The 22,776-nt window shown below is 43.6% G+C and overlaps 1 protein-coding gene across 2 annotated transcripts in view; it reads right to left on the bottom strand.

Moving 5' to 3' along the window:
* The window catches only part of LRRC9 (leucine rich repeat containing 9), a 469,353-nt gene that overhangs the window by 144,078 nt on the left and 302,499 nt on the right, over positions 1-22,776 (bottom strand). For both annotated transcript variants that reach the window (XM_030213856.1, XM_030213854.1), the window contains 2 exons: positions 19,841-20,018; positions 14,458-14,678 (listed from right to left, as the gene is read on the bottom strand). In XM_030213856.1, the coding sequence (XP_030069716.1) occupies positions 14,458-14,678; positions 19,841-20,018 (399 nt within the window). The remainder of the gene's footprint in view (positions 1-14,457; positions 14,679-19,840; positions 20,019-22,776) is intronic.

Raw genomic sequence — 22,776 nt, 5'->3', positions numbered from 1 at the left:
CAATCACAGCGCGTTTAGCTCAGCTAATGCGCTGGGATTGGCTCAAGGTTTGTTTTTGGTTTTTTTTTTTTAAAGGTTTTCCAGGCCCGCACAGCCACAACGAGAGGTCCAAACCTCTCGTTAGATTTCCCACGTTTTTCCTGCGTAAAGGCAATCGGAAAAGGTTAGTGCATCTCGCTACAATGGGGTTTGTACAGGAATTGCTCATCTGCATTCCGTCTTCGTTAGCTGCTAGCTTCATCAATAAAAGTCCTTTGATGCATGCAACGGATCAAAATTTCCTCATTGGAGGGTCGTTAAAGGCTCATTAAAGTTTTGTGCATCTGCCTCTAAGTCGGGAATCTGAGCCCTAAAAATCTCCCGGCAAACGGGCTGCAGCAATCAGTTACTAAGAGACTAATTGGGGGAGGACCTTGACTCAGAGCCATTCTCCCCCTCCCTCCTCCTCTGCTCAGTAACGTAGCACTGAAACCTGATCCAGTTGATTTCAACAGCCCGAGAAGCAGACTGCTTCCTGACCCAGCACAAAAGAGAGAAGCCACCACATCTAGCTGGCCCTAGTACAGCCTTCATACCGAACAGCCTTTTCCACCCAGAGCTGACCCTTCACTTAATAAAGACAGACAAGCAAACCGGTACAGGATAGCAGAATTTAATGCCTCAAGAAAGCACCAGATGAAGTGTCCTCCACACCAGACACACAAAAGCAGCCAGACGCCAGTGCAGATATGACAGACACCCTCTCTCCAGTCCCAACAAAGGTTCAAGGGTAGAAGAACTCACAAGTAAACCCAAAAGGCTCTGGAAAGGTATACCGAGAAAGAAAATATGCGTGGCGCTGTAAAGGCGGGGGTAGACATTGATGCCTGTCTGGCATCAATGGAGACCAGCAACGCACGCTATCGGCAAAAGGCAGAAGAGTATTGCCAGTTCTTAGAGGAGACGAACACGGAGCAGAGTCTTTTCGAAAAAGAACTCCAAGAGGCCATGGATCAGAAGCGTAGCGCAGAAGTAGTCAAGGCTGAAGAGACAACAGCAAACGCAACTGTAGATCCACAAGACAGTATCTCCATGCGCATTCACTCTTCTAAGCATTCACCCAAAAGCTCAAGGTCCACCAAGTCACATACAACAAACCGCTCCAGCCACTCGAAAGTTAGAGAGGCGGCCCTCGAGGCGAGGGCCTAGGCAGAGATGGCCAAAGCTCGCCACCGCATCAGTGAACAAGAAACCGTCCTGAAGTTAAAATGAGCTGTGCTGGAAGCTGAAGAAGCATGCAGAAGGGCCGACGCGGAGGCTGAGGCTGCGCGCCGGAAGGCTGAAGCTGCGTGCCGGAAGGCTGAGGCTGCGTGCCGGAAGGCCAAGGTTGTATATAAAATTGCTGAGTTGGACATTATGATAGAAGCGCTCCAGCAAGAGGGAGAGGTAGCAGCACTTGAGGCAAAGGCCAAGGTCTTAGAAGCTGCCGTGGGCCAGAACCACGGAAAGAACCGATTCAGCCACTTCGCCTCTGAAGACTATGCTCCACGAACCAAAAAGTCTGCGATGGCACACACCCCATCACCTACTAGCACACTAAAGCAGTTCGAGTCAGAAGAGCCCTCACATCCTGAGGAACCTGATCTACTTTTATCAGAGTTTAATGCCCCTGAAATGAGCAAGCCCAAGGCAGAACGCGCCAAGGAGGCAGCCCCGGACGGCAGTGACCCACACGCATGCACGCACATGGACACACTGCCACTCGCTCCAAAAAGATGTGCTAACGGAGATGCTCCACCTCAGCCGCAGAGTCTGAGTCTTCACACAGGGTGGAAGCAAAAGGGACCCGAGCTAGAACGCTCATCGCAGAGTCTGAGCCTTCACACAGGACGGGGACAAAAGAGACCCAAGCTAGAATGCTCATCACAGAGTCTGAGTCTTCACACAGGGTGGAGGCAAAAGAGATCCGAGCAAGAACGGTCATCGAGTCTGAGCCTTCACTTAGGTTGGGAGCAAAAGAGACCGGAGCAGTCACTCTCAAGCAGGATATCGGCTGAACCCCCTTGGCCTAAACCAGAAGGAGCTAGGCAGCCACACTTCTTGTCAGGCTTCAGAGGAGCCCAAGCCAGCCGACCAGCAGTGATGTCAGCTGCCCAACTTGAAGCCACAGCAAGAAATGAGCCAGCAAAGTATCTGGCCAGCAAAGATCTGGGAAGCGCAGAGCTTACCCAGTCCAATGAACGCCCCGAGTGATACAAAACAGGGAAATCAGATTCCAAGGATGCCGTAGCGAGTATGAAGCTTACTCCTAAGCAAGACATGTACATGATGCCACACGAGCTGGGAAAGGAAACAGCCACATGTGTTGAAGAATTGAATTCAGATTATCCCACCAAAGATGGCGAAGTACCTATCAAGTGTACAGAACATGGCAATGACCAGAGCGTCTATGCCATGCACCCAGATGGTGCCGGACCGAAATATAACCCCAAGTTGAATCATGGCGGGGAGATGGAGGAAGAGAAGCCACCGACATTCCAAGTCACTCCGAGATGCACGGTGTGTGAAGGAAACCACGAAGGGAAGTGCTTGACCGAAGTGCACCTTGAAGGACGGCGTGACAGAGCAGCCAAAACGTACGTCATCATAGATGAGCAGAGCAACAGGTCCCTCACAAGATCAGAGTGCCATGACCTGTTCGACATCCACCAAAACTACTCCCCAGACAGCATCAAAACTTGTGCAGGGGCCGTACAGATCGCAGGGCAAGCAGCAAGTGGTTATGCGATAGAGGCTTTGAATGGCGACACCGCGCTGCTGTCACCCACACGGGCTAAACGTGACCAGATACCAGATGACAAAGGTGAGATTCCCACGTTACGGGCTACCTGGAATCACCCTTACCTGAAGCCCATAACCAACCAGTTTGCACACTTGAATCCAGATGCTGAGATCTCGTTCTTGCCAGACAGAGATGCACCAGAACCCCTGGACGTCCATGAATCATGCAAGAGCCCACGCAGTGCTTCCTATGCACACCCACTCAACCTGGGTTGGACAACGGTAGGCGATGCCTGCCTCAAGCGAACAAGAAAGTCAAATGTCAAGGTATTCTACACCAATGTCCTAGACAGCGGGCGCTCTTCCTTGTTCGAGCCATGTACCAACCACTTAACCACCAAAGAAGCTCCCACCCAGAAGGAATAGAGCATTGTCCCAACACTCTACCAAACAGTCTCTCCAGCAGACTTAGGAGAACACCCAGAAAGCTCAGTGTTCCAGACCACCGAAGATGGAGATCAACCTGCCTTCTCCATAAAAGATAAAGTGTTCCTGATCATAATAAGTACAGAGTTCAGTACAGATGAGTCATCTCCTTCAGTAGACCATACTAGAGTCCTGAAGGGCCCAGACTTAGAACACCTAGGAAGCCCAGTACTCCAGACCACCGAAGATGGAGATAAAGAGTTCCTGAGCATGATGAATAAAGAGTTCAGTAAAGATGAGTCATTCCCTTCAGTAGACCATGCCAGAGACCTGAAAGACCTAGACTTGGGTGTGGACACACCTTCATTTCAATGCCGCCTTGGCCTAAGCTGGGAATTCACCTTTTGGGTCTCCACCCAGCTGCAACAGCGCACCCAACGAAGCATCCTGTCTACCGTGAATGGCCCCGTATGATCCACCATCAAGATTTTGCTTCCTAGATCACCCGAAGAAGCACAAGCACAGAGAGTCGCCATCCTCCCATGAAAACCAAAGACTCAAAGACTCTCTCTCTCTTTTGTGTTGTCTAGTGTTGGTTTTCTGTCTCTCGTTTCAGCTCCTGTGTGATGGAGAAGATGAACCTACAGCCAGTGTCACGACTGTGGTAGTGACCCCTCTCTGACTCACCCTTTGTCCCGAGGGTCAGCTGTTGTGTTGGCTACTGTCTGCGTTGTTTCTTTCCTGTGTGTTTCAAGCCTCACTTTGGGTTCTGTGTATTTCCAGTCTTGTTTATAAGGAAGTGTAGCACTTCTACCTTGTTCATAGTCTGTGTACCTGTGGGCACTGCTGCTTCTGTTCTCCTCGGTCTGTTTGTGTGCTAGGTTCAGCCCTTCAGCCGTAGTTCTGTTGTTTGTCTGTGTGGGTCAGCTTTCTGTCCTGCCTAGTCTGCCTTGCTTGTTCTAGTCCCCTCTATCCTAACTTCAACCTTAGTCCTGTTGTTTGTCTGTGAGGCCCAGCTTTGTAGCCTGCTTGTGTCTGTCCTGGTTGTCTTCAGCTCCAGTCCCCTGCCTGCTCGTCTCCGCTCTGTTTGCTTTCAGCTCCTGTTCCCGTCCAGCTTGTTCAAGTATCCTGAACCTTGTTCCAGCATCCTGAGTCCTGCTCCCGTCCAGCCTGTTCGAGTATCCTGAACCCTGTTCCAGCATTCCAGCATCCTGAATCTGGTTCCAGCCAAGCCAAGCTTGTTAGTCCAGTCCTGTTTGGTTTGTTTGGGATCGTGACAGCTGGTGGACAGCCCGAATGTCAATAATGGACCTTGCATGCGATTAATTTGATAAATTGTGATTATAAGGATAGTGGTATCTACCGATACCAGGCGGGGAGTGTTCTGTCCTCCGACAGCCTCACACTAGTTTATAACGTCATCCTAAAATGTGTGTGATGCTTTTACTGTTATTCTCAGTTCTAAGGACTATCATTGCTGCAGTTTCTCACTGCAGAGATACGTGAGCGATGCACTGTGGGTAATGTAGTTCACAGGCAGTGCAACCACACTTGATTGGCTGTGTAAGAACTGTTACCACTGTTTGTGAGGCTGCCCAGACCTCCTCTCTCTCTGCCAAGCTTGGCTCTTTCATCTTCCTGCTATCATTTCCTGGTCATTCTCACTATCTCTGTCCTGGGAGGTCAGCCAGGTATGACCTTTCCCTCCAATCGAGAGCCATCCTCTAGGACCACACCTTGCTACCCGATTGCAGGCTCTGTCCCCATTGGTCTCTATCTGCTCCTCCCTGAACCCACGTGAAGCCTCATTACCTCTTTGTCCCTTGAGCCATGAGGCATTCCACCACCTAGCCAGAGACATGGAGCATGTACCATCCTATGTCCTGCTGAAACTCCCTGTAATGAACCTGTTTTTTTTTTTTTTTAACCTTGAAAATATCTCCTCTCTAATGAGATATTGCATATTCCAGTCACCCAGCTTTAGACCATTTCTACCTGTTCAACTATCCTTCTCCCCCTGCAATATATCTACCTCTCTTCAGATCTCCACCCCCAACAGCTCTCAGATTAAGGAGTCTCTGTGTCCTGGAGCAGCACCTCTGTACATCTATCTGTGAGTAAATTATCTGTGATTTATTCAATAAAAGAGACTTCATAAAAATAATAGAGACTTGGGGGGGGCGTGTCTCAAGATGGCGGCATGCTGAAAGTTGCTTCTGGAGTTCTCTCATAGCTTGTTGAACTTTGTTTTTTCTTCAGTACGAGATGCCCCATACTAAACGTAAGGGGACAATCAGAGCAGTGTCCTCGACTATTGGGACGTCCTCCCCAGTTCAGCAAACGATTGAGAGGTACACCATGAAGCCACCTACTTTAGTTACCGAGAGGGGTCCCGCTGCCTCTGAGGGTGAAGACTCCATCGGAGACTTGGGGCTGGAAATTTCACTCTCCCCTCCAGACTATCATCCACTGCCGTTCCCCGAAGAATGTCCCTCTTGGCGCGACCAGCCCAACCCAGAAGTGGTTGAAGGTGCGGAAGCGGTTCGGGGAACGAGAGAGACGGAATCTGAGGTAGGCCCAATATCGAAGGAATCTCGGGCAGAACATAGTGTTCCAACACAGAAAACAGCGGCAGTCACCCTGGAGAGCATTTGGGAAGCTCTCCAGAGAGTGGACGCGACGGTTGCCAACTTGGCAAAAGAGATAAAAGATTTAGTGAGTACTGTGGAACATCTTTCATTATCATTTAATACCGCTAAGCAAGAAACTAATGAACAATTGGCTGCTCTTAAACAGGATGTTACTAAAGTAAATGATGTTACAGCCTCAATAGTTAAAGATAATCTTTCCACTCAGCGTAGGCTGGAAATGACAGACAATTATAATCGGAGGCTAAATCTAAGACTCTTGAATTTCCCAATGGAATTTGGAATTAATCCGTCTGATGCCTTTAAAATATATCTGCAGGAGGTTTTAAATTTTTCCCCAGAAACTATTCCACCATTGAACAAAGTCTATTATATTCCAACAAAAAAGTCTTCTGAAACTTCTCTTCAAGCTATTCCGGACGAAAATCAAGAGCCAAGTGTGAACATTTCTGAATTACTAGAGACAACTTTACATATTATTCTGAAAGAACGACATTAATTGTCTCATTCATCTTCCAACAAGATCTAGATGCGGTAATGCAAATGTACTTTAAAAAAATGCAGGCTCTGTTCTGGGGTAAAAAAGTTTGGATTTATCCTGATATTACTAAGCAGACCCAAGAAAGGAGGAAACTGTTCTTAGCAATGAGATCAGAAGTTACATCTTTAGGGGCCTCCTTTTATCTTAATTACCCCTGTAAATGTATTATTTAATATATGGGTCTAAAATATAATTTTCATCAGCCTGAACAGTTGAAGACATTTGTAACCATGAAGAAAGTTGGTTAACCGCCGGTCCAGATGATAATATTATGTGAATATAAGATAGGTAGCATGTTAAGCATATTTCTGCTAATTGTTGTTGTTAATATTGTAGTCTTCTAAGTTCTGTAGACTAACCACCATTGATAGTGGTCTGAAGAAGAGTAACATTTTTCCTTTATTTTTATTTTCCTTGGGGAAAATGTATTCCTTTAGTATTATTTCATGTCTGCATTTCCTGTTCAAATGTAACAGTTTGTTTAATTTGATTTAAAATGAATAAAGAAATAATTTAAAAAAATAATAGAGACTTCGGGTGATTGGTGTGCCAAGGTTATACTCCAAGATATTGGGGCCTCTAGTTATCAAGCCTCAAGAATCTTGATAATTAATGCCAAATGTAAATTAAATAGTGGAGGAAGGTAGCTCAGAGACCTCCAAGTAATTCCCAGCTTTAGAGAGAAATTCTTTTTTTTTTTGGAGCTCAACGCTTAATGAGGAACCCCTATGCTCTACTGACAGATACTCCCAAAATGAGTAGGGAGCTCCCTCAAACAAATAGTTCAGAAGCTGCATGCTCTGACTGTCTCCATCCACTGGAGACAAATATTGAATATTTGAGCTGAACAGTGCTTTTAAGGGGCAAGTCACATGGAACAATTTTGTATCTCTGTCTCCACCTGCTGGTTGGTGGACATAACCCACAGGTTCTAGACTGGTCTGGTATGGACACTAAGACAATTTATCTTCCGCTCTATTCCTTGCAAGAGGAGAGGGATCAGATGGAATTCCATATGACTCCTCCTCCAAGAAGTAATGTGGATATTCATCTGACTCCCATGAGCAGTCCCCAATCAGACTCTTCACCATACTCAGGTGCAGGTAAATAAGTCTGTACTGGCCTCAGTTAAGCAGAATGATGTCCATACTTGGAGGAACTTCAAGCTGAAGCCTTACCCTCAGCCTCTGGGGAAGCTTACTCTCCCGTCGTCAAAGGCAATACTGCCTACCCAGACATCGACATCAACACCTGGTGAGGTGCTGGCATTGAAGATCTGGGCACCAGCACCAATGGAGACTAGGAGAGGGGCTTGGCCAATTCAGGTGATGGCGCAAGCACCCTTGATGCCAAAGCGGGAGCCCTCTGCAGCAACTGTGCCAACTCCTCTTGGAGCATGCTATGGAACCGCTCAAAGGTGGGCACTGACAAAGGCATGAGAGCCAGTCAGAGGCAGCCTGAAAAGATGTCAATGCCAAACCGGTGACAGGGACTGGGCTGCTCAGTAAGTTCTGCACCGGCACCTCATCCAAGGAGGGGGAGCTCTCCTCCTGGTACTGACGCTTTTCAGGTATCAGAGGTTCTGATGTCCAGGTGCTCCCAGCACTATGCATCTAGGAAGATCGATGCTTATGCTTCTTGGGCTTCCCCTGATGCATACAGCCTCAATCCCATGGTGCCAATGAGGATGCCTCTGAATCCATACTGTTCCTGTGTGTCAGGTACGATGCTGAACAGTCCTGGGGCCTGTTTCCAGCATCCAGTGTCAAGGTAGGTGGAGATCCACTCGATGCCGATGCACTTCCATTGGATACCCAAGATAGAGCGGCCATGGAGGTCTAAGCCACTGGTGAAAAAGTTCATTGTCTGGCTTTTGAGGAACAAAAAAAAGATGATCCATTTGAGAAAGTCACACCCGCTAAGTTCTCATCTGCATTTTAAAACAGAGATCACAGAGAGGTTATGATCTAGTCCAAGGCACCTGATGCACCAATTGTGCGAGTTCATGTCAGAAATCACGTGCCTACACTTGGAACACCTCTTGAAGCCACTGTGGGTCTTTGTGACATTGAAAAATGTATCTAGTCTAAATTAAACTCAATCTTAAACTGATAACAAAAAAAAAGGGTCAGTGTTCAAACTGAGGACATAGCTGCAGCCTAATCGCACAGCCACACCACAAAATAAAGAAAACTTGCTGAGAAATCTAACAAAATATGAGATGTTAAGGAAAAAATAGACAAACAAACAGAGCAAACACTGGGCCTTCAGGATTGAGAAAAATGTAGTCCTTTATTTATGATGAAGACCCGACATGGGCCGTGTTTCGGCATACAAACGCCTGCATCAGGGGTCTAACATAAAAATACATAAAAATATATGTCAGGTATAAAATTATAGTATAATGGTGGAGGACCAACATCAAAATCATATCTAAAAATTAAAATGCATATACAATCCTACATAAACATACATGTACATATACATATAAAAAATATAAAATTCAAAGCATAATTATCATAGCCTAAAAGATATAAACCAAATTTTCATATATACAATCCTACATAAACATACATTCACATATACAAATATATACAAAATATAAAAAAAAAGTAAAATTCAAAGCATAATTGTCATAGCCTAAAAAATATAAACCTTACTTTCATACCTACATCTACACATGTATATCTGTGCATATCCACATTTACACATACTTATTCATAAACATGAGAATGCATACATATACATACACATATATGTGCACAGTTACACACAATCATATCATATTTCAAACTAATGTGTACAAATCTGTGAAAACCTTACCAAATGAAATGGGCATTGCAGAGCGAAAGCAAAAAAAACATACATAATTAAACTTATGAACTTATGGTGCATATGCATCTCTGTGCACACCTACAAACACTCATACCATATACACAACTATAATACAGCATTACCAACTAAAAGTGGACATGAAAAACGGAGCATAAATAAATGAACATCAAGCCTTACCAAAAGACTCCTATAGGTCAGCTATGGACTAGTGAACAAGGATGTGAAATAAACAATCAGGATATATTTCCTAATGTAAAAGAAAATAGAATGTTCAAAATCAACATCTAATAATCAAGACCCAATATTTCTTGACCGATGTTTATGTTAACAGCTGCACACCCATATGCATAGTAAACTAAAATTCTAGCCTATCATATCCCGAAATAGTAAAGACACACCCATCGTCTCTACATAACATACCCACTAATGACGTCAGAGCGTCCTTCAAGAAAGGCCTATATATAACCTCTTAACTTCACCCAATGCCCTCTCATTCCAGAGTTTTCTTTCATTTGAAAAAGGGTTACTTCCTGTACATTAATGCCACAGAGATATTTAAATGTCTCTTCTTCCAGAGTATACATATTGAGGTCTACAAGTCTGTCCCCAAAAACTTTATAACAGAGACTACCCACCAATTTTGTAGCCACCCTCTGGACTGATTCCGTCCTGTTTATATATATATTTTTGAAGGTGTAGTCTACAAAATTGTATACAATATTCTAAATGGGGCTTCACTAACTGGCCATTCCTCTCCCTATGTACCCAAGCATCCTTCTAGCTTTCCTTGTCACCTTTTCTACCTGTTTGGCCACTTTAAGATTATCACATACACTCAGTGCTTTTTTTTTTGTAGGAAAAAAAGGTACCGGTACTTATACAGAGGCAACTTTAAGGGTGGAGTCATTATCTATAGCCCCACTCCTACAGTAGCCACACCCATTTTATCAGTCGGGGAGCATGTAAAAAAGCATCATTGAAAATAGCACACAAGTCTCTAGGTCTAGCAAAAGAACCCCCAAGAATGACCATAAACAAACAAAATACATAGACAAAAATTCAGCTGAAACCCCCAAAAATCAGACTTTAGCTTGCAGGAAACAACAGAAAAACAAAAATATTTTCCCCTTGTACTACTATAAAAATAGCAGACCTAAATTTCAAAAACTGACATATTCCATACACAACATTACACATTAACTACAAATAAAACAACAAATTATCACAGCTACCACACCTTTGTGTCTGGCCACATACTTTTTTTTTTCAGTTGTGTTGGTCCCACTTTCTGGTTCTACTTTCCCTCGTCTTCTGTTAATTCTGTTGCCAGGATTTCCTGTTTGTCATTTTTCTCTCCTCCTTTTCTTTCAGTTTTCTTTCGATTTATTTTCTGCCTCTGCTCACATTTAGTTCTTTCTTACTATTCAATCTTCAATTTCCGCCTTTTGACTGTGCCTACCTACAGCTTGCCCCTCTCCTTTTCCCATTTTAATCCAGCAATTCCCCATCTCTCTCCTCCACATTTTCATCTAGCATGTGCCCTCTTTCTCTCCTCCACACATTCATCTAGCATTTGTCCCCTCTCTTCTCCCCACTTCCATCCAGCATTGCCCCTCCTCTCCTCCCCATATCCATCCAGCAAGTGCCCCCTCTCTCTACTCCACACTTCCATCCAGCATTTGCCTTCTCTCTCTCCTCCAAATATCTATCCAGCATTTCCCCCCCTCTCTCCTCCCCACTTCCATCCAGCATCTCTCCCCATGCCCCCTTCTCTCCCCATCCAGCATTTCTCCCTTTGCCTTCTCTCTCTCCATTTCAGCATCTTCCTGTGGCCACTGCTGGTTCTCCCAATGAGCAGTAGTAGCAGAAAAACCAAGGAGTAAAAGGCGTGAGGCCACAGTGCTCAGATGAGCACAGTTGGCTCTGCTGATCCCCTGCCTCTCTGACGTCAACTTCCTGTTCCGGGGCAGGGGATCGGCAGAGCCAACAGCAGGTGTCCTAGCACTACAGCATCATGCTTGCTACTCCTTGCTTTGCTCACTGCTGCTGCTCATTGGGAAAAGAAGCAGTGACCACAGGAAAGAGGCGGGAAATGGGGGGAAGAACAGGCAAGAAAAAAAGGTGCTGATATGCTGTACCAGCACAAAGCCCTGCATACGATTATACCCAAGTCCTGCTCCTCTTGTGCACAAAATTTCTTCACCCCATAAACTGTACTGCTCCCTTGGGGTTTTCAGCTCAAATGCATTACTCTGCAATTTTTAGCATTAATTCTATGCTGTCAAATTCAAGAACATTATTCTAGCTTCACCATGTCCATCAAAGCGATTTAAGCGGGTGGGAGAAGCATTAAATCTAAGCTGCCAAAATCCAGACCATTCCTCTAGCTTCACTAAGTTCTTCAAAGAGATTTAAGCAGGCAGGAGAAGCCCCTGCCTGCTTAAATAGTCCTCAACAGGCCGACCGCCAATATTCAGCAGCACTTAACTGGCCATTTTTAAGTGTGTCAGAGAGGGGTACTCTGAGGCCAGGGGTCAGGGAGGAGCTGGCAGCTATGTGAGTGCCGGCAATAGCTAAGCAACCAAAGGGGAGGGGAATTATCAAAGTGGGCTACTGTTAAGATGGGTTATTTTATCAAAAGTTGAGCTATTTTAGCACAGGGGCCCATTTTATGCAATGAGACCCTCTAAATAGTACAACTTGTGATAAAATAACCCATTTTAACAGTAGCCCACATTGGTAACTTGCATAATAGCAGCCCTAATTTGGTCATTTAGCTGTGTGGGTGCTGGCACTGAATATCAGCTGACTTCTGGATACCAGCCTGAAATGTGGTAATCCCCTTTCCCTCCCCTCCCCCTCAAACATGATGAAAACTAGCACAGTGTATTAAGGCATATGCTTTATTGTCAACCATAGAGTTTCAAAATTGCCTCAATAGGTTTTTGGTTCTATTTCTTGTTGAATGGTGAACAGTGTTCCCTTGAAAATGTCAGAAGACATTTAAGGTATGTTTTTGTATATCTGATATCAATTATTTATTATTATTTACTAGGTTTATTTTTATTTGGTGGGGGGGGGGGGGGGGGGGTTGGTAATCGTAGCAATATTGTCTACCAAGTTTGTTTATATCCCTCTACTCTGGTATGACTTTCCTTTATACTCATTTTTCTCTTAAGGATAGGACACCTTTTACAACCTGGTTTATCCTTGGATATATTGAAGAGAACGTCTATCAAATCAAACTTGATGGCTCCATGAGAAATTAAAAAAAAAAAAAGAGAAAGAAAAGGGTACTTCTTCATGTTGTTCATTTTTTACAAAACAACAAAGGAACACAAATGGAAAAGGAAAAAAAAAGAAGAAGAAAAACTTTAGTTGTTAACACTGCTATCTCTATGTCCATTTGGTACATTAAAAAAAAATGATTAATGAAGTACCTCCATAGGGAAACAATGTGGGGAAAAGAACACAAATATTCAGATACTTTTTCTACTTGTTTCTAAACTCTAAGGGCTCCTTTTACAAATGTGCACTAACAATTAGCGTGTGCTAAATGCTAAGAAGCCCATTTTATTCATATGGGCTTCTTAGTATTTAGCACGAGCTAATCATTAGCAAACCTTAGTAAAAAGAGTCCTAAGAGAGCTATTCCATCCTGGTGCTATCAGATGACATTATCTACTTGTGTGATTAATTCATCTTGCTTGTCAATGAAAAATGGCACATGAAGCAAAATTGCAGATTCTGCAATGTATCCTTTTGAAAATCAGGGTTTGCAGGTGCAAATTTAACATAAGGAAGTATGTATGGAGAATTAAAAACAAACTCTATATGCATACTTTACCAGGATGGCCCTTCCCCAAGAACTGACCCTTTACTCTGCATGGGGTCAGGGGGGGAGCAGTTATCAAAGGGAATTTTTCCATAGGCAAACACCTGGCTACCAATGGAGAATTCTTTTGAAAATAACTTCATTACAAGTACAGCATAAACATAACATACAATATACTTTTAAGTTGTCAAATTTTCTGCCTCTCATTACACTGTATTTTAGAAACTGTCATCCTAATATTCAGCCTGCAGCGATCAGCAATTTTAAAGCTGCTGACCACCATATGCTAAATCTAACCTGGATATTCAATGCGGGAGACATGTCTGGGCACCAGCACTAAATATCCAGGTCAACCACCAACCCGGTTATAGTTGATATGCAGTGTTGGCACACACGTAATTACATGGATAAAGATAGGATTGTCTTTTGTGTGATCCTATCTGCCTGGTTAGCTATGCAGGCACTGGCATTAAATATGGCAGGTGTCTGCGTAACTGAGAGGCCCTTTTAGTAAGTCGGATAGGCGCTTACGCGCCCAAAGTATGCCAATTTGGAGCTACCACCTGGCTACCACATGACCCTGGCGGTAATTTCATTTTTTACGTGTGCCCACTATGCATGACAGAAAATTTCCAGTGTGCAGCGCTATCCGGGTGGTAATCAGCATTGCACGTGCACTGACGATTACTGCCCGGTTAATGTGCGAGACCCTACCGCTAAGTGAATGGGTGGCAGTAAGGTCTCAAACCCACAATGTATATGCGCCAATTTTCATTTTGCCATATGTCCATTTTTGCCCCCCCCCCCAAGGCCTTTTTTGCAGGTGTGCTGAACAATGAACTGGCGCGCATCCAATACACGCTTCTACAACAGTGCAGGCCACTGAAAAACTCCTCCCCAACTTTTCCAATGGACTGCCCAACAATAACTGGACACTGCTGTAGCAGTCAGGGAATATTCAATATTCAACAGTAATACGCAATTAGTGCCACTGAATATCAAGGAATGGCCTGCTGAGTGAGATTTAAGTGGTTTTTTTTTAGGTTTCCTACTTATTTGGAAGATACCATAACTGAGCTAAGATTCCATGAACTTCATTTATAACTATTTGGAGTTTCTACCCATCTTATTCCATCTTCCAGTCAAAACAGTCATCACAGCAAATACTCCCCTGAGAGACATGGACAGCAGTTCCTCTTGGAACCTGGCACAAATGTGTCCTTGAGCCAAATAGTAGGTTTAACTGTTATGCAATGGTTGGGATTCCCTCCCTTCCAGAGGCCATGACCCTACCCCCCCCAGGAGCCAGATCTGTGGAACTGAATCTGGGTTTCTGATATGGTAATGTACAGAGCTGCTGCTGAACCAATTGTGTGAATCTAAAATTCGTTAATTTTTTTAAAAAGGTTTACCTTTAAATGATAGATCTCTTGATTAGTACTAATTTTGTTGTAGCTTAAATAAAGCTCTATTAGGGGGTAAGCTTTTTGTAAACCAGCCAGTGAACTGATGCTGTTATTCTCAGCAGAGAGAAAATGAAGATGAGACAGGTTATCAATAACTTGTTGATCCAGATCAGTAAGCTGATTATTATTCACACTGAGGCGTACCAATTTTGTCAGCTTTGAAATTCCTAGAGAAAATAAACAGAGAAGCAGTCAATACAAAAGAAAGGATAAGGCAGTTTATATAGAATCCTGTTTAAACTTGACAGGCAATGAATAGAGAAGTATCAATAGTAGTGAAGTCAATATCTAAGGCTTGGGGTGAGGGACAGCAATTTTCAAAGGGTCTATCTTCCTATCTTCTGCAGTAACATGGCTAAATTGGCTCCTCCGAAAACTGCACAGGGCTCTGGGTTTCTCTAGAGACATTTCCAGGGTCAGGAGTGAAACTGGAGGTAAGTTTAAATAACTAACTGTGGTACATTAAAGGTGGACCTATATTTAGGAGGATACATTTTTATCTTTTCAAATTAAGTATGCCTTAATTTAAAAAGATAAAATTTATCCTCCTAAATATAGGTCCACCTTTAATATACCACAGTAAAAAAATATCCACCACGCTAAGCAAAAAAATTTGGATGGCTAGGTTGGACATTCAGCCTGCACTAAATATTTATCCCAGAGGCTTCATGTAACTTGCTACAATGTCAAATGAAAAAAAAAATAAAGCTCAGTTTCAGGACTTCCTTCTAAGTGGAGAAAAGTATGTACACTATACTATCCATGGTAAAGTATATGCAGAGATTTCATTTTGACATCCATGATTGTGTTTTTTACTCCTCCTCTATTTTGCACCACCCACCTGCAGAGTTCAAAAACTGCCTACTCTGTTTACAGCTCTAAGCACCAACACCCACTATGTTACTTAATAAACCATCATGTCAATATTCAAAAGTATTTAACCCGATGTGAAGGTACATCTAGATACATTTGCTCTGCAGATCTTAGAGCTCTTGAGGGCTGATACACATGCAACTTTGCAGCTAGTATTTCTGATACCTGACCAGATAAGATCTTAAATAGTAAGAGGTGAATTTTAAATTTAATACCATATTCAATGGGCAACCAGTGCAAAGATTTATATTGAGCCCCTGCTGAAAACAATTGCCCCTCTACTAATTCAAATAGATATTACGATCTCTGGCAGAAGCTGCATGGTAAGGTTTGTACTGGTTCCAAAGCAGTAGTTCTTGTCCCGCAAGGGAAACCTCACCTCAGAGGAGGTGGATATGTGTGTGTGTGTGTGGGGGGGGGGGGCCAGGACTGCCAAGACACTGCAAATATCTGTTTGTTGTGACAGCAAAAGGCTCAGTGCCTACACCACATAAAATGCGTGGGTTGGGATCTGTCATGGTGACAGAGGACTGTTCTAGTGCCTCAATCAGTATAAGAGGCTGTGGGCAGAGTGATGAATGTGCTGAGAACCAGACAGGATCACAGAAAACATCTACTGCACCGCAGAGGAGGAGGGGAAAAGGGACTGGCAAGAGGTAGTTGGTATAGTATTAGAAGGGTTGGTGGGGGGGGTTGGGGGAGAAGGCAACACTGCAGAGTGATAGCTGGTGGTGTGGGGGGGGGGGGGGGGGAGCAAGGTAGCAGATGTGGAGATGGAGGAGTTTCAGATGACACACCAGGATGGAGAGAAATGGCAAGCAGGCTTACAGACTCTCAGCTCTCTCACAGCAGCAACGCAAACAGTCACAATGGACATGCTGCAGCAGCATTTATTCATGATTTAAAGGTGGTCTAAATCCCAACGTAGATCTTGCCTTGCCTGTATATCAATATGTTATCCGGAATCAGGGATAGACATAGGGAATGCCATATTGCCTATGACACACCCCCAATACTGCTCCTGACATGCCTCCGCTGGCCATAGATATTTTGTGGCTTTTAAACATTTTATCCTGCCCAGTTTTTAGAATTAAGTATTAGTGTTTCATCTCTGTCATGTTTCAACAGTTTTCTTGAATATGTTTTAAAATATTTGTTTGCCAAGCTTTTTCCAATCACAAGCTGCTCCATTGCTCATGTGACCCCACTGCTTATAACGTGACCAATGGTTGTCTGCGTTCCTCCATATTGTCTCTTTTTCTCTCCTGCCCAGTTAGTTTAATCCTACAAATTAAAACAGACTGTTTGAACCAATATCTGTTTTAATTTGTAGGAATCGGCACAACCATTCTTTGAATTTATACAATTTTGAGGTTTCCTGACGCAGCAGTTGTGAAACGCATCCATGTTAGGACCTTAACATAAATGCCTGATCTTTGCAACACAACAAAACTAAAGAACGTAATGGACATAACACAACTCTTTCGTTGTACGATTCCCTAGTGTGGCTATGCCACATGAACTTTATCTTACCACAACATCACTTTGTATTTGTTTACACCGGAGTCTGTAACACCTCTCCGGTACTATGTAAGCCACATTGAGCCTACAAATAGGTTGGAAAATGTGGGATATAAATGTAACAAACAAATTGCTAGATTCTTGAATTGTACATCAAAAGATAAAAAACATTTTTTGAACATCGACACAGTATGATATTAGGAAGTTTGGACATACATTTAAATCTAGAGTGCAATGATTAAAACATAATATGGAAACATAAAAGATCCTTTTAGATCTGTGGTCATTCCATTTATTTATTAGAAACACTTTACTTAATTATTAAATTGATGTGTCATGAAAATATAGAAGAATATAATTACTTGTTTTCCCTGTGAGATACTGTTGGGTTGCACTTTTGTAAAATATTAGCTTATACATTTTAGCTGCAAAAACTTGACTTCCATAAGCATAAATTCAGTTAAAACTATGTGAGAATTCTGACTTTAGAAATGTTAAGTAGTAGTAGTAGTAGTTATATAAAATACTTAAAAACTTGGAGGCCTGACAAGCAGTGGCACCTCCTTTACCCTGTAATATTCAGTGGCACAGATTTAACTAGTTAAATAGTTGAATACTGATGTTGCTGAATATTGTAGGTTAAAGTTAACCAGATAACTTAGACCTGATATTTAAGAGGTACAACAACCAGTTTTTTAGGGGTCCTTTTCTAAGGTGCGCTGAAAAATGGCTTGCGGTAGCGTAGGCACGGATTTTGGGTGTGCGCTGATCCATTTTTCAGTGCGCCTGTAAAAAAGGCCTTTTTTCTATTTTTGCCGAAAATGGACATGCAGCAAAATCAAAATTGCCACGCGTCCATTTTCGGTCTGCGACCTTACTGACAGCCGTTGACCTAGCCAGGGCCATGCTAACACGGTAAGCGAGGTAAGCATGGCAGGGGAGCACTTCCCTCTGGGGGGCGCCGCCGCACCATGCTCACCTCACTCGCCCTCCCGCAACATCCCTTTTCTTTTTAAATTTACCTCCGTGGTTGCGGTTCCGGCAGCGCAGCGTCAGGGAAGGAGGCGGCACTCCCGACGTCTCTAGCCTTCCCTTCGCTGTGTTCTGCCTTCTTCTGACGTCAAGGATGACGTCAGAAGAAGGCGGAACACAGCGAAGGGAAGGCTAGACGTCGGGAGCGCCGCCTCCTTCCCTGACGCTGCGCTGCCGGAACCGCCACGGAGGTAAATTTAAAAAGAAAAAAAAAAGAAAAGGGATGTTGGGGGGAGAGAAGAGGGCGGGCAGTTGAACAATGGGAGCGGAGGGCAGGGGAGAAAACGAGAGCATGGATGCGAAGGGGGGGGGGGGGGAGAAGAGGGCGGGCCAGGCTGGGACATGGGAGCGAGAGGAGAGAGAGGAGCATGGATGCGAGGGGGGGTCATGGAAGGGAGAGAGGGGAATTGCTGGATAGGGATTAATGGAGGGGGCAGGGACAGAGGAGCATGGATTGGGAGGGTAGGGCTCAGGGAGAGAGGGGAATTGCTGGAAAGGGATGAATGGAGGGAGCAGGGGACAGAGGAGCATGGATGGGCATGGATTGGGAGGGCAGGGCTCAGGGAGAGAGGGGAATTGCTGGATAGGGATGAATGGGGGCAGGGGACAGAGGAGCATGGATGGGCATGGATTGGGAGGGCAGGGCTCAGGGAGAGAGGGAATTGCTGGAAAGGGATGATGGAGGGGGCAGTGACAGAGGAGCATGGATGGGCATGAATTGGGAGGGCAGGGCTCAGGGAGAGAGGGGAATTGCTGGATAGGGATGAATGGGGCAGGGGACAGAGGAGCATGGATGGGCATGGATTGGAGGGCAGGGCTCAGGGAGAGAGGGAATTGCTGGAAAGGGATGAATGGAGGGGGCAGGGGACAGAGGAGCATGGATGGGCATAGATTGGGAGGCAGGACTCAGGGAGAGAGGAGAAATTTCTGGACACAGAGGGGAGGGAAGAGAGATGAAGGAGATGAAATGAGGGAAAAGGAAGAGAGGAGAAAAAACTGCACATGGATGAAGAAAATAGGCAGAAGCTGAGGACCAGAAATGAAGAAGAAAGGAGGAAAGGAAAGAAATAAATGGAAAGGAAGCCCTGGAAACGGAGTTAAGAGGACAGATAGCAGCAGAATCAGATACTGGGCCAGCATGATCAGAAAAAGGAAGTCACCAGACAACAAAGGTAGAAAAAAATCATTTTATTTTCATTTTAGTGTTTGGAATATGTCCACTTTGAGAATTTACATCTGCTATCTTATTTTGCAATGTATAGCAATTTGTTTCTAAGAATATTGCTGACAATTCCTGTCAGTGTGGCAAGTGGTGAGCGATCATTTTCGGGGGGGGGGGGGGAGGAGGGCCACCGCCGCCGCCAACTGATAGTCTGCAGGGGGGGCGCCAACTGATGGGCTGCAGGGGGGCGCCAGAGACCCTAGGCACGGCCCTGGACCTAGCGGTAAAGACTCACACTGTAACTGGGTGGTAATGACTTAAGTGAGTCAAGTGCCACTTGGCGAATGTCCGATAGGTGCATCTGAAAATAAAAATTATTTTTCAGATGCGCGTATCGGACACGCCAAAAATGAAATTACTGCAAGAGCCATTTTGGCGCACGTTGGGCAAGCATAGACACTTACGCGGCTTAGTAAAAGGGCCCCCTTAGTTAACTGAATAGTACTAAATATTAGAGCTATCTACTTAATTGTACACCTCAGAGCCTTTTAACCAATTACATTTTGGTTGACTTGGTTTATCTGCCCAAAATGTATCTGGCTAGTAGTTTTTAAAATGAACCATTTAACCAGTTAATTCTTGAAGTTAACTGGATAAATGACTTTGAATATTGACCACTTGATGTTGGCATTCTCATCATTTTCAAGATTTGAAACTAATTTCCATACCTTATGTTCTTACCTTCTAATTTTGTAATGCAGTTTTCATCAAATGAGAGTTCTTCTAGATTAATACAATGTTCCAGCCCTTCAAATTTGCTGATATGATTATTATTGAATGATGCCCATCGTAAATTCTCCAACTTTTCTAAATTGGCAACTTTGTGAAGATTTTGGCCATCCAAATTTAAGGAAGTAATCTGGAAGTAAAATCATAATTATAATTACATTTTTTTGAGGGGGTAAGCAAACATGTGGACAATGGGGAGCCGGTTGATATTGTATATCTGGATTTTCAGAAGGCGTTTGACAAAGTGCCGCACGAAAGACTCCTGAAGAAATTGCAGAGCCATGGAATCGGAGGTAGGGTATTATTATGGATTAAGAACTGGTTGAAAGATAGGAAGCAGAGAGTAGGATTGCGTGGCCAGTATTCTCAGTGGAGGAGGGTAGTTAGTGGGGTCCCGCAGGGGTCTGTGCTGGGTCCGTTGCTTTTAATGTATTTATAAATGACCTAGAGATGGGAATAACTAGTGAGGTAATTAAATTCGCCGATGACACAAAATTATTCAGGGTCGTCAAGTCGCAGGAGGAATGTGAACGATTACAGGAGGACCTTGCGAGACTGGGAGAATGGGCGTGCAAGTGGCAGATGAAGTTCAATGTTGACAAGTGCAAAGTGATGCATGTGGGTAAGAGGAACCCGAATTATAGCTACGTCTTGCAAGGTTCCGCGTTAGGAGTTACGGATCAAGAAAGGGATCTGGGTGTCGTCGTCGATGATACGCTGAAACCTTCTGCTCAGTGTGCTGCTGCGGCTAGGAAAGCGAATAGAATGTTGGGTGTTATTAGGAAGGGTATGGAGTCCAGGTGTGCGGATGTTATAATGCCGTTGTATCGCTCCATGGTGCGACCGCACCTGGAGTATTGTGTTCAGTACTGGTCTCCGTATCTCAAAAAAGATATAGTAGAATTGGAAAAGGTACAGCGAAGGGCGACGAAAATGATAGTGGGGATGGGACGACTTTCCTATGAAGAGAGGCTGAGAAGGCTAGGGCTTTTCAGCTTGGAGAAGAGACGGCTGAGGGGAGATATGATAGAAGTGTATAAAATAATGAGTGGAATGGATCGGGTGGATGTGAAGCGACTGTTCACGCTATCCAAAAATACTAGGACTAGAGGGCATGAGTTGAAGCTACAGTGTGGTAAATTTAAAACGAATCGGAGAAAATTTTTCTTCACCAACGTGTAATTAGGACTCTGGAATTTGTTGCCGGAGAACGTGGTACGGGCGGTTAGCTTGACGGAGTTTAAAAAGGGGTTAGATAGATTCCTAAAGGACAAGTCCATAGACCGCTATTAAATGGACTTGGAAAAATTCCGCATTTTTAGGTATAACTTGTCTGGAATGTTTTTACGTTTGGGGAGCGAGCCAGGTGCCCTTGACCTGGATTGGCCACTGTCGGTGACAGGATGCTGGGCTAGATGGACCTTTGGTCTTTCCCAGTATGGCACTACTTATGTACTTATGTACTATGAAAGTATAAAGTATGCCAATTGATCTTGTTGGGCAGCAAGCAGGTCACAGAAGTAGGAATTGAAATGTGCAGGTCAGCATGTCTCAATTTTCATCAGTATTTTAGAACAGAATCTGCTAACAAAGCCTGTTCCAAAATGCAGGAACACAAGAATAGCCATACTGGGTCAGCCCAATGGTCCATCTAGCCCAGTATCCTGTTTCCAACAGTAGCCAATCCAGGTCACAAGTACTTGGCAGAAACCCAAATAATAGCAACATTCCATGATACCAATCCCAGGGTAAGCAGTGGTTTCTCTATGTCTGTTTGACAAGTTAAACCATTGTTTCCTTATTTAACTGTTTCACTCCACTCAATTTTATACATTTCTTTCATATCCCTTTTCAGTCTTTTCTCTAGGTTGAAAAGCCCTAACCTGTTTAGCCTCTCTTCGTTCAATCTTCTTTATCATATTTGACACCCTTCTCTGAATCTTTTCTAGTTGCAGTATCTTCTATTTGTGATACTGCACATGATTTTCAAGGCACGGTCATACCAGGAACCTATACAGAGATAGAATATCTTCATATTTGTTTCCCATCCCTTTTTTGAATAATTATTAAAATTATATTTGCTATCGTGGAAAACTAAACTGAAAATTTAAACTTGCATCCGTGGCATCTCCAAGATCTTTTTCTTGGGTAGCAACAACTCAAAACATAGTAGGTTTGTACCTGGGGTTGAGATTACTGTTCCCTATGTGCATCACTTTGCACTTATTTAAAATTGTTTAAAATATCAATTTACTTATTTCTTTGCTCTTTTTTGCATGTTTATCGTTTTTGAGGTTTATTCTCTTTTCCCCTATTACTGTTTATAATTTATATTCTCATAAACTGTTAATGCATGCACAGAACACTCAACCTCACTTCCCTAGCAAGGTTATTCATTTAGAGACATATTTGCTAAGCTCCTAACCCATTCCATGTCCTCTTCCACATTAAAATGTGCATTATCTACAGTGTTGTTACCAGTTAGTAATGAAAAACTTCTGAGGACACCCCAAACAACATTTGAGGTCTGTAGTTATTGTATGTTAATTTTGGCAAGTATGCACATTAACTGCAAAATCCTACCAACTTCTAATAAATAGGACCCTTAATGATCTATATCCAAAATTCACGATTATTCACTACAAAAATTCTCTCCATGGCTCAATTAGTGGTGGTTATACTTGGGGGGGGGGGGAGGGGGGGAATTCTTCAGTTTTAATCTGTATTTTTTGATTGAACAGGTACTTTGGAGCTTCAAGTTAATAAGGTTATCCAGAAAGCTTTTTTTTCTGATACGTAAATTGCGATGTATTTGTAAATATTTTGAAGTCTACCATTTTCAGTTGTTGGTCCAGGCTCTATTATTAAGCTCCCTAGATTATTGTAAC

Source organism: Microcaecilia unicolor, chromosome 9 (assembly GCF_901765095.1).
Source record: "Microcaecilia unicolor chromosome 9, aMicUni1.1, whole genome shotgun sequence".
Classification (NCBI taxonomy): Eukaryota; Metazoa; Chordata; class Amphibia; order Gymnophiona; family Siphonopidae; genus Microcaecilia; species Microcaecilia unicolor.
This window is presented reverse-complemented; position numbering and strand designations above follow the sequence as displayed.